Source organism: Staurois parvus, unplaced genomic scaffold (assembly GCF_062004578.1).
Source record: "Staurois parvus isolate SC_StPar_1 unplaced genomic scaffold, SC_StPar_1.0 ptg000018l, whole genome shotgun sequence".
NCBI classification, from domain to species: domain Eukaryota; kingdom Metazoa; phylum Chordata; class Amphibia; order Anura; family Ranidae; genus Staurois; species Staurois parvus.
Window position 1 is genome coordinate 1,015,204 of NW_028317814.1, and position 18,361 is coordinate 1,033,564.

Below are 18,361 nucleotides of genomic sequence, written 5' to 3' on the forward strand. Positions count from 1 at the left end.
CCAGCCAAAATACCAATAAGACATCATTATCCAAAAGTTGTGCATTACCATAGTTTCTGACCCTGGAACTGTGGAGGGATGTTCAAAAGGAAACACCCTCAGGAAGTCATTAAATACCTATTAAATATGTATAAATCTGCATCATTTCTATCCAGAGAGCTGGATGTCTAGTCTAACTCCGGAAAACTATTACATACCTTACCCTTGGTTAACATCTGTGTGGGTGGTACTGCTGTGGGACCCGCATAAATGTCTGCAGCTGCACCCCTCCCCCCACACAGAGCAATGCGGGCGGGACCCACGGGCGGGTGCCATGCCATTAATTCTAATTCCATGCCGCTAGCAGTGGAAATCGCAACCGTACTGAGAACCTCGGTTCTAGTGCGGGCTTTGATTTCCAAAGTAGTGCAGGGACTTCTTCCCTGTATGTCCCGGGGCACGGTAGTCCATTCAAATGAATTGGCTCTCTTGCCCGTGCAAATTGCGGCCCGAACAACCGCACAGATGTGAACTAGGGCTTAGGACGGTTTGGAGGAGTTTACATTTTGTCGAGGAAGTTCTTTTAGATGGCTTTAAGTCTAAAGGTATATAATGCATATAGTCCTCGAAGATATTGTATGCAATATTGTAATTTGATGGCAAATATATGATTATGGCTCAATCCATAAAGCAAATCCCATGTATCCACCCCATACCAACCTTAGTATCACAGGAATGGATCCAAAGTGAGCTAACAATTAGAGGTACTCTCACTGAGGTTTCAAGGTAAACTACTATGAAGGGATGTAAAGGTGGTATAAACATTCTCTATTCAACCAAATTCAAATGGAATCACGGCATGTGATGTCATGCATGCTGGCCTGGTGACAATAATAATGCTGCTGCTTGCTGACATCACAACGCACAGCGAATATATTTTTCCACGGAGACATCATGCCCAGTCCATGGCATAGAGACAGCTTTGTATGCGGCGTACACATATTGTACCATATACTGTATTTGCCATGATATTATAAAACTGCATATACAGTACATATATTCTGCGTGTGTATATATATATATAATTTTTTTTTTAACAGGTATTTCATGACTTCTTGAAAGAGTTTGTTTTTTAACATCCCTCCTAGGTCCCAGGGTCAGACACTATGTCAATGCACAATTGTTGGATGTTGATGTTTTTAATTTGATTTTGGCTGGTATAGGAGTTTTTGACTGATAGATATATGTAAGTATATTTTCTATGCTATATAAGAAAAAGGTTTGACAATGTCCTAAACATTCCTGAAGAAGTGGACTTTGGTTCACGAAATGCATTGAGAAGTGTTTATCCTTTTGTGCTGACTTAATAAATACCAGTCATAAAAATATGTACTGCCTGACCAACCAAGTCTGATATGTGAGATCAACCTATCTAAGAGCAGCATATTTATCAGCTCTAAATAATCAGCCATATTTTCGCCTGGGTTTATGATAGTAATTTTACTGTATTGTTCATATATAAATAAAAGACGTTTAATTTAAAAAGGGTGTCATAATATATACCTAAAATGTCCCGATAATGTTGCATTTATAATCTTGTTTTCTATGGGATGTTACTAAAGGCTGATGTGAATGAAGCAATGAAGACTTTTGTCTTTAACGCAAAAAATAAAACCTGCCAGGAGTCTTAACCATTTACAATTCTACCTAAAATTGAAAAAAAAAGTTTTGGCTTTACATAATCTTAAAATAACTTATTCACTGCGGTGAATTGAGCCTGTTGGATGTTGAATGGAACATGTGAAGCTGTAACTAAAACTGTAGAGCCGATGGAATCACAACTAGGCAGAATTCTTTGAAAGTGGTCTACAAGAATATCTAAGATCCTCGTACTAGAGCCTGTTGTGATTATCCAGTGTTGCTGTTTTCTATTAACAGTTTTGATCCTGATCTTTTGCATTAATTCTGTATTTTGGATGATACCCTGACTCTCTGTGCTGCTGTCTCCAGCCACTGCTGCTGCAACATATCACCATGATCTCTCTTGCATGATTTCTGCTCTCTACTCTTGGGAAAAAAACATCTTAAATACATTTCCTATAATTTACCTAAGAACTGCATTAAAATGCTCTATAGCAGCTCAGAGTGTTTCATATTAACAGTCTACTTTATTGAAGTATGTAAATCCTAACCGTAAACTATCTCTATCATGTATTCTTTTCTTTAATCTTCTGCAACTTCTGTAGCATTGTTCCTCATCCTCTTTCCAATGTTCTTATAGGGAACTTGTTAGAAAGAACGCCTTTTTATTCTAAAGGTACTGTTTTCTTGTGAAGCCTCTTTTACACCTTTATTCAAGATAATCTTGACTATATAGCTGTGTCGGAATCTGAAGTCTGCTTTCTTCTCTCAAACCTGTTCAATTAATGAGTACAGTGACTGTATGCAATCTGTTCCTGCAAAGTACAGAGCTTCATCGGTTAGGGATCTACTGCTGTATTATGTAGTAAATGACCAAGGTAGTGTAGCAGAGGAGTCCCGACATAGGGTGTGCTGTATACATGATTAATGGCATATTATTAAGTATCTATGTCAGATTGAGAATGGAAAACATGGAAAAGATGGAGGTGGTCAGGGGTCTTAAAACAATCACAAATCAAATTGTGATCTAGAGATTGTCTCAGATTCAGGGAGCCCCCAGGGTAAGCAGAGCTTTCCAAGAAAGTAAATGTATGTGTGGGAACCTTTAGGGGTCCGATACAGAATTATTTAAACATGGCTTTCGTTATAATGGATCTGCTTTAAAAATAAGCACTCATAAAAATGAGTAAATAGAATAAGCTCAAATAACTTGATAAAACATATACTATAATTTTATTATGGCGTTAAAAATGTCCTTCCAGTGTCTTTCCTCTCCTAATTTGTGTTATTAGCAATATATGCTAATCACAGTAGGGTTGATTTGCTAAAAGCAAATAGGCTATACAAGGAAAGCTGCACTTTGCAAGGAAATTTTCCTCGAGAGCTTAGTGAATGTCGTAAAATTTCACTTTGCAAAGAACACCCAATAACTTGCAAAGGAAAAAACAGCATTTTTGTTTGCACCTGCTGATTCACACTGTGTATTGCAGATTGAAGCTCTGGTTTCACAGCCAATTAATACAATAGTTGTTTAGCGGTTCATGTCAGGTTTACATCAGGTTCAGGACAGGATTAGCTCAGGATCTTATCCTGTTCACACATATGCAGTGTAGATGCGATTCCGATAGATGTCAATAGTCTGTAATCCACACCTGAACCTGAAGGCACTGCTCAGAAATCGGAGAGGGCTCTTTTTCAAACTTTACTGAATCCGCACCACTAGTGCACCGGATACATGTGAACATCACCATAGGAAGCAATGTTTTTCACATGTCAGCCAGATTGGATGTGTTTCAAACTGATCACGTGGTAAAAGGCCGCTGTGATTGGCCTTTTACCACATCACGTGATCAGCTGTGTCCGTAGGACACAGCGATCATGGAGATCGCCGGGTGTGCGCCCCCAGGGGCGCGCAGGAGAGCGCGTTCTGGGAGGACGTCATATGATGTCCTCCCAGAACTGGCCGGCCGCAGTGTAGCCACCATTCGGCTATCTGGGGTCGGCAGGTGGTTAATTAATTCCAAGACAAACATTAGTAATTCATCCACAACCACTTTTTACAACTCATTTTTAGGAAACGCACAATAGTTAAGTATCAGTTTATTCACAAAGTATTAGCATGTTAGTGACATATTACTATACTAGACCATATCTTCATTTGTGTAATTTTTAATATTTTAAGCCAGAGCTTCAGAATACCACCTTTTCTATAGGTTGTTGTTTAAAAAAACTCAGACTAGGCTCTGCCAAAGCATGGTGGTGTCAGGAACCATAAACCATGCAGAGACAGAAAGTGCAGTTAAAATCACACCTTTAATAAAATAGCAAATATAACATAGAACGTAGTCAAAACAAAAGCTAGGGGTTGGATGCCATTACGGGTAGACAGATGAGCCAGGGTCAGGAAACCAGAAGTCAGCGTAGTCAGGAGCCAAACATCAGGAACAGGAACCAGAAGTAAAGCCAGCCGGACCGAGCTACAGTGGGGATGAACCAAACAAAAATGGCTCCCTGGTCCTCCAGACTGGGGGTGTATAGATAAAAATTATTTTTTAAAGTTTGAAGGGGGATGTGAAGGCCCTTTAGTGGTTGCAGTAGTGATAGCAACCAATACTAGCTCTGGAAATTCCCAACTCTGACCCTGATACTTGCTACTTCTTCCTCATGGTGGCAAGAGAATTATCATGACGTGTTTACTAGCTAGAAAGGGCTTCCATGCCCATAAGTTTGTCATTGTGTGTGAAGTATCTATGAACATGCCGAGTATAATTAAAAATAGGGAGATGCTGTGGGGCCTTGGTATGAATTTTGCATTGGAGGCCCAAAGGAGTTCAGCTATGTCAGCCACCATGGCTCTCCAGTATCTCTATCTATGTGCACAATAAACCCCATCCCGTAGGGTGCTTTCTTTATTCGATAACACAGCATAAAACCCAAAGAATAAAATATATAATGACAATGACATTTAATGTACAGAACAACTGAGGTGTGATGTACAGATGGTTCATTTTGCTGAACAGATATTCACTCAGACACAAATGTCAGCAGCCATACCTTGAAAACCTGCAATTGCCCTTTGAAATTTGGAACAGATGGCAAATTTATACACAAAGCGTGTTATGAATGTAGAACTATCAGGTTTAAAAACAACCAGTAAAATATCAAGATCTGTGGACTTTGTTTTTCTTGTTATGCTGTGTCAGCATCTGCACAAATGTTGCAAGTCTTTTCCTCAAACCTTGGAGCAAGTCATTAGAAAGAACCCATGTTAGGCTGAACTGCATTGTATGTAATGACTTGTTGGTGTCAGAATTAGCATTTAGTGAAAGAGTAGCTTTATTTTTTGCCACGCATCAAAAAGATTTAACATTTCTGCTTTATATTGTAAATTTACAGTATATCTGAATTTTGTACTTTAAAGGAAGTATAGAAACTGAGTATTAGAAAATGTGAAGTCAAGGCATGAAAATGGAAGTAAATATTTCCTTCCATCTGCTGTAAAGAAAGACATTTGGACCAATTCATAAAAGCCAGTGAGTTATATTATAAAAAAGGAGGAAATGGTACCAACTGGTTATTCTGGGCAATAATCTCAAACTGCTTATCTCTCAGAGTCTGACACTATGGGGGATATTTTCTAAAACTGGTGCACTTAGAATCTGGTGCAGCTGTGCAAGGCAGCCAATCAGCTTCTAACTTTAGCTTTTTCAATTACGCTTTGGTGATAAAATCTGGCAGCTGACTGGTTTCCATGCAGAGTTGCACCAGATTTTGTGCTCTACAGTTTTAGTATTTAAGGGGTTTTTCTTCCGTTCGGTGCAATCTCCGTTTGTTAAATTCATATGTCATGGCAAACGTCCCCGACATTGTTGTTGCTTTGGCTGAAACTAAGGGGAGGCATGGGTTTTTCCAATCCAGCTTTGTACTATACGGCAGTCTACATGACCAGGGTTGTGGATTGGTGGAGACATAAGGACCAGAAACTTTTGATAGTGTTGGAACAGGTGGCTGCCCGGGCGCCACTTGCTGGTTTGCCTTAGGCTGAGGGGAAGCACCACACTGTTCTTTTACTTACTCATCCACTGACTGGACCCACTCTTGCAGAAATGGATAGATTCTTTGGCTTGGTCTTGCTGCTTAGCTTTCTTTCTCCTATGGTGCCAATTGTAGGCCACCCTGAGTTTTTGCTTGGCCTTACTGACCCAATCTTTCTCTCACAGTCAGTACAGGGGCTTCTGCTTAAAATTTTCTACGACCTTCTGGGTGGATCCCAACCAAGACAGCTTACCGAACAAATTGTCCCCACGTTTGATAGCTAGTGGGCTCTCCAGCCTTTCCACTTTCTTAACTCCTTGCCCAAGCGCACACTATTTTTTAGGAAGCTCCATACCTTTGAGGAGCTCTGCTTGGCACAGGGTCCGATCCGTATGCCCCTTTCTACTTTCTACAAATATCTGCTGGAACCCTTTGCGCAACAGGACCCTGCTTTCATTGCAAAATGGGAGCATGATCTGTGAATTACCTTTTTGGACCCTCAAAAGGGTCGCCTACTTTTCTTTTTACACAAATCTTCTCTTTGCAGTAAGTATCAAGAGACCACCTACAAAATAGTTACGCGCTGGTTGTCAGGAGCCGACTGGTGGTAGCCTCTAGTGACCCACAGGCCGGAATTCCCCAGGGTGCAGAGTCTAAGCCTCAGTCTGCTGTTTCACCAGAGCCCCTGATGGTGGGGATGGACTTGAAGCAGCCTGAGAACAAGTTGCGGTCCCCGAGTACAACCAGGTAGAGGTAGCCGCCAATGGCAAGTAGCAGGTGAGAGCCAGATGTGAAGAGGTGATGCGTAGCGTAATCAGACAGGCCAGGTCGGTAACAGCGGAGGCAGACAATACAGAGCGGCAGGCAAAAGGATAAACGGGTCACAGGCCAGGTTCAGCAACAGGAGGTCAGGCAAACAGGAGAAGACAGTAGAATGGTCAGACAAGCCAGGGATCAGGGCAGGAGAAGGTCACAGCAATCCGGGTCAGGCAGGTTCGGCAACAAAGGCAATCTCAGGAACTAGGAACAGGTACAGCAGGAATAAGACCAAACGGCAATGTGAGCATTGCCAGGGTCCGTTTAAATAGTGCGCCCTGCGCTGTCATTGGTGCCCGGCGAGCGCCCCGTGTGCTCGAGTGCGCATGCACGGCCGCGATTGCTGTCACGGGCGCCTAGGTCCTATCGCCCGCATGTTGCTGCACCTAGGTAATACGCGCGTGCACAGTGCTGTGCGCCGCGGCGGACCCCGGGATTCCTGACACTGGTATAGGACTCCGTTAGTTTTTTCTGGCAGCCTGTACTCCAACTTATCCATAAGTTTATGGATATTTCCTTGCAGGATAACCCTTCCGCACATCTACTTAATCTCACCCCTTTCTAGGAAAAGATATCATAAATCCCTTCTTAAACATCTCCTAAATGCTGCCAGAGCCTGTATTCTGTGTTCTTGGAAACAACAATCCGCTCCGACGGTGCCTCAATGGCTCGTACAAGTGAATGACATTGAGCAAATGGAGGACCTGACCTCTGCCCTACAAGACAAATCTGAGGAACATAAGAAAAGATGGTTTTACTGGGATCTCTGATTAATACCTTCAGTGGATACCCTATTTGATTGCTGTGTTGGCCCCCTTGGTACGGAGTACTCCCGCTCCCCTAGTAGAGACCCTTTCCCTCTCCCCCTCCCCCTTTTTTTCTCTCACTTTCTTCTCCCCCCCCCCTCTTATTTTTTCTTCTTTTTAAATACATTAAAACCTGGAGTACACAGAACTCAGCTGTACCCTTTTACATTAGACTTCCTCTTTATGTTCTTTTCCTCTCTATTCAAAGGGTACCCCATACAACTTTGTTCTAGCTTTGTTAGCTTTTCGTGTGGACGGGGGTGGTTTCTGCTGTTGTGTAGGGATTGCCCCCAACCAGTCACTATGGATAGTGTGTCTTTATCTGCATTATTTATACTATCTGTTGAATTATTTTATATATACAGTTATACACTGCGATGGCTGTTTATTGAACCCTGTTTTTTTACATACCATGTGATGGCGCCCTGTTTTTCCATATGTGACTTAAACATTATGTAACCTGTCTACATTTTATTATGTACGCCATTAAATAAAATTTTTTGAAAAATGATTCCTATCAAATACATTTTAATATTACATAAACATAACCCAATCAAATACAAAATGCAGTTTTTAAATTATTTCATTTATTAAGGGAAAAAAGCTGTCCAAACCTGCCTTGCCCTATGTGTAAAAGTAAATGCCCCCTAAACCCCTGCTGCATAACCCAAGTGCTCTTGAGCTTGATGTCACAAACTGACAGCCGGACATTTTCTTTCAGAATTTTCTGGTAGAGCGCACAGTTCATTGTGCCATCAATTATGCAAAGCAGCCCCAGTCCACCACACTACTGACTATTCTTTATGAATATTTTCCCAAAAGTCTGGGGGATGATAAAAATGATTTTTGTCAAATGTGAGACGAGCCTTTGTGTTTTTTGTTCAGCAGTGGCTTTCACCTTGGAACTCTCCCATGGATGCCATTCTTACCTAGTCTCTTTCTTATTGTTGAATCGTGAACACTGACCTTAATTGGGGCACGTGAGGCCTGCAGTTCTTTAGAAGGTTCTTCGGTGTTCTTTCGAAGGTTCTTCGGTGTTCTTTCATGACCTGCTGGATGAGTTTGTTGTTGTGCTCTTGGAGCAATTTTGGGAGGCCTGCCACTCCCGTGAAGATTCACCACTGTTCCAAGATTTCTCCATTTGTGGATAATGGCTCTCACTGTGGTTCGTTGGAGTCCCAAAGCCTTAGAAATGGCTTTGTAACCATGTCCAGACAGATACATGTCAATTAATAAAGAAATGAGACCTCTGGTCAATATCTGTTACTCAGCAAGGACGTCACCAAGACAATCCTTTTTCTGATAACTTCTTCATGCACAAATGGGTTCAGATTATCTCTACCAACAGGGAACAAGCAAGAATCAGTTGAAATTGTCTAAACTGTCCACTCAATGCTTCTAAGCTCATTGTCATTATTGTTTCCACAATCATACAACCAAATCAAAAATATATTGTCAGATTTTCACATAACTAGCCTGAGGTCATTCTGTGCAATCAACAAAGCGGTGAAAAAGGAAGATGGGTTTGGCCCTGCCCAAGTCTGACAAACGACTGAATTATTTTAAAGCTACTAGCTAAATATAGAGGTTAGCCCTATATATACTCCTTTATATGTGCAAAGAGGAAGGAAACTACACATGCTATAAAGAACAACTAAGATCATTGTGGTGCATTCTACAAATAAAACCTGTATGTAAAAAGACAAGTAACCTTTTAAAAGTAGAAAACAAAGTTTCAAAGAACGTCACTCCAAAAAATTTTTCATGGAATACAAATTTACCTTCACTTGACATTATGATATGAACATTCTTCATGTCTCAAGAACAATGAAACAGCTGCAGTGTCTAAATCCATCTTGTAGCCATTTCTTGACGAGTCATCATTTATCAATATTCCACAAAGACTTGACATTTGGTAACATAGAGAGCAATTACTCACCAGAGCAACAGATAGGACAAGTAATATGTGTGGAAAAAAAAAGACTTCTGAGACAATAAAAAAAATCAATAAGGGGCTCATGTACTGCAGCACATTTAGGAAGCAGCTGTGTACCTTACAAATGTGCATTGAGCACTCCAAAACCAAAAGAGAGCAATACAAGTGAGAGGCTCTGTGACTGGAGGAGAGCCAGTCATGTGACTTTGACAGGTTACATAATGGGTTCTCCTCCAAACACAGAGCTCTTTCTTCTGCATTAAACACTGGGGATCAAGAAAACACTACAACACTTACTGAGGTGCAGCATGTAAAATCTCATTTTACATTATTCCCCTGCTAATATAAACACATTTGGAAGCCCCTGTGAACATTCTTACAAGAGCAGTTATATGATGTACAATGAGGATACTAGCTTGGAGTACGCCCATGTCCTTCCATTTTCTCCTACTATTTGGTTCCTCTTCTTAGGAGTCACTACGGAGGAATCAACTAACTAGAAGGCTCTGGATGTTTGAGCCTAAGAACTAGTGGTTAAAGTCAAGCTTTTATGTTAGTGTCACTGCACAACCTGCCCTTCAGCCACCTGCTGGGACTGCCAGGCTCAGATCAAGTCAGATGAGTTTACGGGACTGATTATTTTTGTTATATACAGTGGATATAAAAAGTCTACACACCCCTGTTAAAATGTCAGGTTTCTGTGATGTAAACAAATGAAACAAAGATAAATCATTTCAGAACTTTTTCTACCTTTAATATAACCTATAAACTGTATAATGCTGCATAAGTGTACACACCCTTAAACTAATACTTTGTTGAAGCACCTTTTGATTTTATTCCAGCACTCAGTCTTTTTGGGTATGAGTCTATCAGCATGGCACATCTAGACTTGGCAATATTTGCCCACTCTTCCTTGTAAAACACTACAAATCTGTCAGATTGCGAGGGCATCTCCTGTGCACAGCCCTCTTCACATCCCCCCACTGATTTTCAATCGGATTCAGATCTGGGTTCTGGCTGGGCCATTCCAAAACTTCAATCTTCTTCAGGTGAAGCCATTCCTTTGTTGATTTGGATGTAGGCATTGAGTCGTTGTCATGCTGAAAGATGAAGTTCCTCTTCATGTTCAGCTTTCTAGCAGAAGCGTGAAGGTTTTGTGCCAATATTGACTGGTATCTGGAACTGTTCATAATTCCCTCTACCTTGACTAAGGCCCCAGTTCAAGCTGAAGAAAAACAGTCCCAAAGCATGATGCTGCCACCACCATGCTTCACTGTGGGTATGGTGTTCTTTTGGTGATGTGCAGTTTTGTTTTTGCGCCAAATATATCTTTTGGAATTATGGCCATAAAGTTCAACCTTGGTTTCATCAGACCATAACACATATTCCCACATGCTTTTTGGAGACTTCAGATGTGTTTTTGTAAAATTTAGCCGGGCTTGGATGCTTTTCTTCGTAATGAAAAGCTTCCATCTTGCCACTCTACCCCATAGCCCAGACATATGAAGAATACGGGAGATTGCTGTTACATGTACCACGCAGCCAGTACTTACCAGATATTCCTGCTGCTCCTTTAACCACTAGCCTACAGGGCACTTATACCCCCTTCCTGCCCAGGCCAATTTCCAGCTTTCAGTGCTGTTGCACTTTGAATGACAATTGCGCGGTCATGCAACACTGTACCCATATGAAATTTTTATCAATTTTTTTGTGACAGATAGAGCTTTATTTTGGTGGCATTTAATCACCTATAGTTTTTTTATTTTTTCCTAAACAAACCAAAAACCACTGAAAAATTTTGAAAAAAAAAAGTTTTTTCTTAGTTTTTGTTATAACATTTTGTAAATAAGTGACTTTTCTCCTTCACTGATGTGCGCTAATGAGGCTGCAGTGATGGGCACTGATAGGTGGCACTGATGGGCATTGACGGGCATCACTGATGGGCACTGAAATGCAGCACTCATATGGCACTGATAAGTGGCACTGATAGGCAACACTGACTGGCACTGATAGGCGGCACTTACAGGTGGCACTGACTGGCACTGAAAGGCATCTCAGATGGGCACTGATATGTGGCTTTGATGTGGCACTGAAATGTGGCACTGGCAGGTGGCATGGATGAGCACTGAGAGCTGGCACTGATGGACACTGACAGGTGGCGCTGCTGGGGCTACACAGATCATCAGGGAACACTGATCATCAGTGCTCTGATGATCTGTGTACATGTCCCCTCCGACAAATGCAGAGTACAGGCTCTCCTCTACTCACGAGCTGTCAGTGTGACAGCTCGTGAGGAGAGAAATGCCGATAACCGGTATTTCCCTGTTTACATGCGATCAGCTGTGATTGGACACAGCTGATCACATGACCGAGCCGAAATCTTCGGCTCTTTCCGTTGATCAGTGATCCGCTGTGTCTGAGGGACACAGTGCACCGCCGATCGCCGCGCGCTCACGGAGCCACGCATGGGCGGTTAGAATGGGAGGATGTCATATGATGTCCTCCCAGAACGAGAGAACCGCTTTGCGTCCGTTATTCTACTATATGGCGGGCGGGAGGCAGTTAAAGTTGCTGCAGGCCTCTTGGCAGCCTTCCAGACCAGTTTTCTTCTCGTCTTTTCATCAATTTTGGAGGGACTTTCAGTTTTTGATAATGTCACTGTTGCGCCATATTTTCTCCACTTGATGATGACTGTCTTCACTGTGTTCCATGGTATATCTAATGCCTTGGAAATTCTTTTGTACCTTTCTCCTGTCTGATACCTTTTAACAATGAGATCCCTCTGGTGCTTTGGGAGCTCTCTGCAGACCATGGCTTTTGCTGTAGGATGCGACTAGGAAAATGTCAGGAAAGACCTACTAGAACAGCAGAACTTTATTTGGGGTTAATCAGAGGCCCTTTAAATGATGGCAGCTGTGTACTGACTCCTATTTACTATGATTTTGAATGTGATTGCTTAATTCTGAACACAGCTATATCCCCAGTTAAAAGAGGGTTTGCACACTTATGAAACTACATTATTCAGTTTTTTATGTTTACCTCCCCCCTAAAAGATTTCATTTAGTTTTTCAACTGAGTTCTACAGTTTATGGGTCACATTAAAAGTGGAAAAGTTCTGAAATGATTTATCTTTGCCTCATTTTTTTACATCACAGAAACCTGACATTTTAAGAGGGGTGTGTAGACTTTTTATACCTACTGTATCATGAATTAAAAGGGTTATTCAATAACTCCAAAGTGCAATATCCAAGAGCTATTCAGCATTCATCTTTCAACAATCAAAATATATGGTTGATTGTTACAATCAGCCATAACTTTATCACCACCCACCTATGTTAAGAAGGTCCCCTTTTGTCGATAAAACAGCCCTTACCCATCATGGCACCAATGCCATTAGACCCTTGAAGATATGCTGTGGTATCGTGCACCAAGCTGTCAGCAGCAGATCCTTTAAGTCCTGTAAGTTGCGAGATGGGTTTTCCATAGATCAGACTTGTTTTTCAGCACATCCCACAGATGCTCGAATGGATTAAGATCTGGAGAATTTGCAAAAATGGTTCAAGAATGGTTTGAGGTACACAACAATGACTGTGCTTGACCTCCAGTGTGGTCGGGCTCATTATCCTCCTGAAAGCGTCCGCTGCCATCAAGGAATACTTGTTCATAAACAATATTTTACATTTAGGTAAGTGGTATGGTATGTGTCAAGTACCATTCACCTGAATGGCAGGACCCAAGGTTTCCCAGCAGAACATAGTCCAAAGCACCACTTGTCTTCTTCCCATAGAGCATCCTGGTGCCATCTCTTCCTCTGGTAAGCGATGTACATGCACCCAGCGATCCACATAATGTAAAAAAATTTGACTCATTAGGCAAGACCACGTTCTTCCACTGTTCCATAGTCCAGTTCTGATGCTCACGTGTCCATTGTAGGTACTTTTGACTGTGGACACGGGTCATACACACACTGCAGTGCCCATTTTTTTATGTTCTTAACTCATCATCTTCAGCGACAACAAGTTTACTTGCTGCCTAATATATCCCACCAACTTTCACTTGCCATTGTAAGGAGATAATCAATGTTATTCATTTAAAAGCAGAACGCCGGGAATTTTTTCCCATGCAGTGGGGCTGTGTCCACACTGCATGGGTCAATTGCTCGTTTTTGTCTAGGGAAGAGGAGAACAGAGATATAATCACCTAGTCCACCAATCATCCCAGCGCAAGACTGGTTCCTGCTGCTCCTGCCCCCCAGCGGTCTTATGCGGTGGACTGTTCCTGACGTCACGACCATTACGCCCCATAGACCAGCTCTGGATGTGAGGATGGCAGCAACAGTCCACTGCTGGACGTAGGAACAAAGGATCGGGTGAGTATAAGCTCTGTGTTCACCCCCAAAGCAAGTACAGTAGTCATCCAATGCAGACTGCCACTTTGTCCCCGAAGTTCTGCTTTAACCTGTCAGTGGTCATAAAGTTATGACTGATCACGTATATGCCATAACATAAGCATTAGTACGAATGAAACAAGAAAATACGTAATTCCTTATGCATTTCTAGGAGTTGACTGCTCCATTCTTGAATTTTGTTCTGAGAACCATGTTGCTCCAAACTTGTACTGGTGGAAAACTTTTACAGTAAATAACTCTACCCAACACACTAGCTGAAAATAGTACATCTATAAAAAGGAACATTGCACAGTAAACAAGTCTGTACCTCAATCTGTACATCATCCCATGGGTCTAAACGGACAGATTTCACTCGGCTGATCTGAGGGATGTTGCGGTGAATTCCAGAACAGTTCAAGCAAATGAACACCCCAAGAGTGTAAGATGCCCAGTCTGGATCTGTAGGAAAAACGTCAGACAGATGCTTCACATTAATTCACAGACGGATCTCAGCATGAGACAAAGCTACAATATAAGTGCCTCTTTACAATATGTACCAAACTGACTGATAAACTCTGCCAAACTTCATTAAAGATTCTAGAGGAACAGAAGAGACTAAAAGGAACAGCTTTCTTCATCATTTGCTAATATGCCTTTCCGAAGCTAAATATTGCTCAAACATTTGGTAGAAAGAAAAAAGAGTCCTGAAATCAATGTGAATATCAACCCAAAGATACTCAACTGCCAACAGACATTTATGAAGCATATGAATTACAATCCACCCACATGCAATGGAACAGTAGGTAACGCTAAATTTAAAGGACACACTTCAATCTAAACATGAGCATGTGTTTACTGGATATAGTATAACTGCTAAAAGTAAGTTATTTCAATCCTAGCTTTAAATAATATGTAAACCCAACATCTCACATTCCTGATATTGTGACTACTGTACCATGTACTTGTATGAAAAAGTATCCTGTTCTCTTTGTATTGTTCTTTGTGTGAAATCCCTGGTGTTGTTGCCAGTCCCTCTGCTTTCCTATCAAAAATTGACTACACTAGGCATGAGAGCACAGCGTGGTTAGTTCTAGCTCTTCTGGGAACTCTGACTGCTCTCCTCCAATGATAAGACTTGTCCTGACACACACACACCCTCCCCCGCACAGCCATTCACTAGGAAGATCAGTATACTGCTGTTTCTATTCCGCTAGCTCTTATGCAGCTGAGAACAAAGGGTATGTGATCACTTATTATTATTATACAGTATTTATATAGCGCCAAAGGGTTTGCTCAGCGCTGTACAATAGCGAGGGGGACAGAACATGAGACAACACAGTAACAATACAATACACGAGGGGTTCGAGGGCCCTGCTCTTTCGAGCTTACAATCTAGGAGGGAGGGGAAAGTGGTACAGGAGGAAAAGGCTGTGTTGGATGGGGTGGTGGGAGGAGTGGAGGAGATCGGTTGTTAGGTGAGGGTGGGGTAGGCTTCCCTGAAGAGATGGGTTTTCAGGGTGCGCCTGAAGGTGAGGAGGGTAGGTGACAGTCTGATGGATTGGGGTAGGGAGTTCCAGAGGATGGGGGAAGTCCTGGAGAAGTCCTGGAGTCGGGCGTGGGAGGAGGAGACCAGGGAGCTAGAGAGTAGGATATCCTGTGAGGAGCGAAGGGCACGGGTAGGGTGGTATTTGGGTATCAGGTCAGTTAGTTAGTTTGGGGCAGCGTTGTGAATGGCTTTGTAGGTCAGAGTTAGTAAAAAGGGCATAATGTTTTGGGTTTTTTTAATCTATACACAAATGTTTTAGCTTTAATTTCTATTTTAAACTGAATGGGTTGTTTTACAAGGTGAGGGTTTATAATAAATTTGATTATCATTACCTGGCTGCCCTCCTACCTAGTTTGCCATAGATCCTGATCTCCTTAGCTAGTAGATGACCCGGATTCCAAGGCCACAGCAATGAAGGAAGATGTCTTTATTGTTTCAAATAGTATTCATACAGTCACAAATGAAAACAACCATAGCTGGATCAAAATTCAGCTGGTCCCTGAACTGACTGAATTTTGATTAATCTATGCCCAGTTTATGCCTACTGCATCCTTCCCTGTACATATGAATGTAAGGAAGGAAGGTTGTATAGAACCATGTAAAAAATGTCATTATTGTAATATTATTTCACTGTAGTGCTGACAGGGCCCTTCATGGGAATGTCTAGAAATAATGAATAAACACACATCAGAGCTTCCAATCTAATGATTCTACCATGCTCATACAGCACAGACAAATTTCAGGGGGCAATTTGATGAAAGAGAAAAATGCACAGCTGAAATACTGGAAACACTGTTTGGCCACTCTTGTAGTTCATTCCCTTTACCAGACAGCAGTGCTTCCCTTATCTCAACTGTGGTTGAGCAGTTTAGGTTGGTCACTGACCCACCCCTATGTTGTAACCAAACAATAAAGAGTATGAACCTTATAATTCAACCTTTAAATGGCGTCTGAATTCTTCCAAAACCACCATCCAGATTAAATCATTATGCCTATGCAGGGGCGGACTGACAACTCATGGGGCCCCCGGGCAATAGGGGATCATGGGGCCCCTGTGTCCTTGCCCAAACTCAAAAAAGCCTATGAAAAGGTACCAGGGGCATCTCATGGGGCCCCCTACTGACCCGGGCCCTCGGGCAGTGCCTGGGTTTCCAAATGGTCAGTCCGCCCCTGCGCCTATGTATATAAATGTTGATATTAAATTCAGATAGGTGCTGCTATTATATATCCACTAAATTAATATCCACACTTTGTGATAAATAAACACAAATAATAGCGCAATTATTTGTGGTTTTTATTTATTTATCACAAAGTGTAGATATTAGTAAAGAGTATGAGTATATTAATGAGACCACCACTCAATGCACTGTCCATCAACAGGGAATTTCTTGGCCTTCGTTTGACAGCACTGTGCAAAGCAGGTTCAATCACTGAGACCCCCCTTACCTTTTCCAGTGTGAATCAGGCTAAGTAGGTTATTACAGGAAGTTATTCATAAAAAACTGTTTTTGGTATTTATACTATTTGCTTTTAAAATGAATGTATCTTTTTTTCTACTAAATTAAATTGTTTTTAATATTTGCCTGGAGTTCAGCTTTAAGCTAGGACAATGTTTTTCAGTTGTAGTAGGAGACAGGGCATCCAAGAAAACTTATGCAAACATAGGGAGTTCCTACCTACTCCATGAAGATGAAGCCGCTGAAAGAACTTAAAGCTACCTTGTTGTTGAAAGAAAAAGAAATACAAAAGCTCCAGCTAAAAAGACATTTCACACTTGTTTGGCACCCTTTTGTAGAATCTGCGCTCTGTTGCTGAGCAAAGCCACCTGAAGGCTCTTCACATTTGACGCACACTGCTGAATGTGTTGGATACCTTAACCCTGCCGAATTCCATGGCTTCTCCTGTTCTCTATTTCACTACAGGACACAGTACTGACACAAGGCTGTTGGGAGGAACCAGAGAACATTACAGGTGAAGCAGGTATCCGATTCACTTAGATATGTTGGATGTGCATGTTCTTAAGGTGGCTTTGCTCAGTAACAAAATAAGATTCTATGGACGGGTGTCAGGAAAGGTAAGTATTAAAATTTGTTTTGGGCATTAATGTTTGATATCAGCGGTTTCAGTGGCGGGTTCACCCTTGGCCATAACATCAGAACTGTTCAAGCAACAATTTCTAAAGGCTTATCATTGTATTGCAATCAAACAAGAGGTCGCAGGCACACACAGAAACACTGAAAAACCTGCTACATCCATCCATGCTGAGTTTTTTTAAAAACATTGAAAAAAGCATCTTGATCGAACTTCCTGACTTTTGAAATATTTCCTGTACAGTATACTGTAACTCACTTTCAAACTCATGGCTGAGAACACCCCTCCTATTTTTTTACACACGGTTTTATTTTATGCTTGATGTGTTAGATCAACTACATTTATTAAACAACAGTGTAATGCAAGGGTCTGTTGAGTGTGCCTGGATTTGAATAGGTTGTGTAAGCTGGCCCTCACGTAACACAGTTATTGGCAAACTATACTGCCAACCTTAAAATGCAAACATAACATTTTAAAGAAAGATTCCAGGCACCAGCTTGGACTAATGTAACTATGTATATGACATACAGTCAGGTCCATAAATATTGGGACATCGACACAATTCTAACATTTTTGGCTCTATACACCACCACAGTGGATTTGAAATTAAACGAACAAGATGTGCTTTAACTGCAGACTGTCAGCTTTAATTTGAGGGTATTTACATCCAAATCAGGTGAACAGTGTAGGAATTACAACAGTTTGCATATGTGCCTCCCACTTGTTAAGGGAACAAAAGTAATGGGACAATTGGCTTCTCAGCTGTTCCATGGCCAGGTGTGTGTTATTCCCTCATTATCCCAATTGCAATGAGCAGATAAAAGGTCCAGAGTTCATTTCAAGTGTGCTATTTGCATTTGGAATCTGTTGCTGTCAACTCTCAAGATGAGATCCAAAGAGCTGTCACTATCAGTGAAGCAAGCCATCATTAGGCTGAAAAAACAAAACAAACCCATCAGAGAGATAGCAAAAACATTAGGCGTGGCCAAAACAACTGTTTGGCACATTCTTAAAAAGAAGGAACGCACCGGTGAGCTCAGCAACACCAAAAGACCCGGAAGACCACGGAAAACAACTGTGGTGGATGACCGAAGAATTCTTCCCCTGGTGAAGAAAACACCCTT

At 41.6% G+C, this 18,361-nt stretch overlaps 1 protein-coding gene across 1 annotated transcript in view; it reads right to left on the reverse strand.

Moving 5' to 3' along the window:
- The window catches only part of ADAP1 (ArfGAP with dual PH domains 1), a 297,097-nt gene that overhangs the window by 166,417 nt on the left and 112,319 nt on the right, over positions 1-18,361 (reverse strand). The window contains exon 2 of the mRNA XM_089681882.1: positions 13,929-14,059. Coding sequence (XP_089538008.1) covers positions 13,929-14,059 — 131 coding nt within the window. The remainder of the gene's footprint in view (positions 1-13,928; positions 14,060-18,361) is intronic.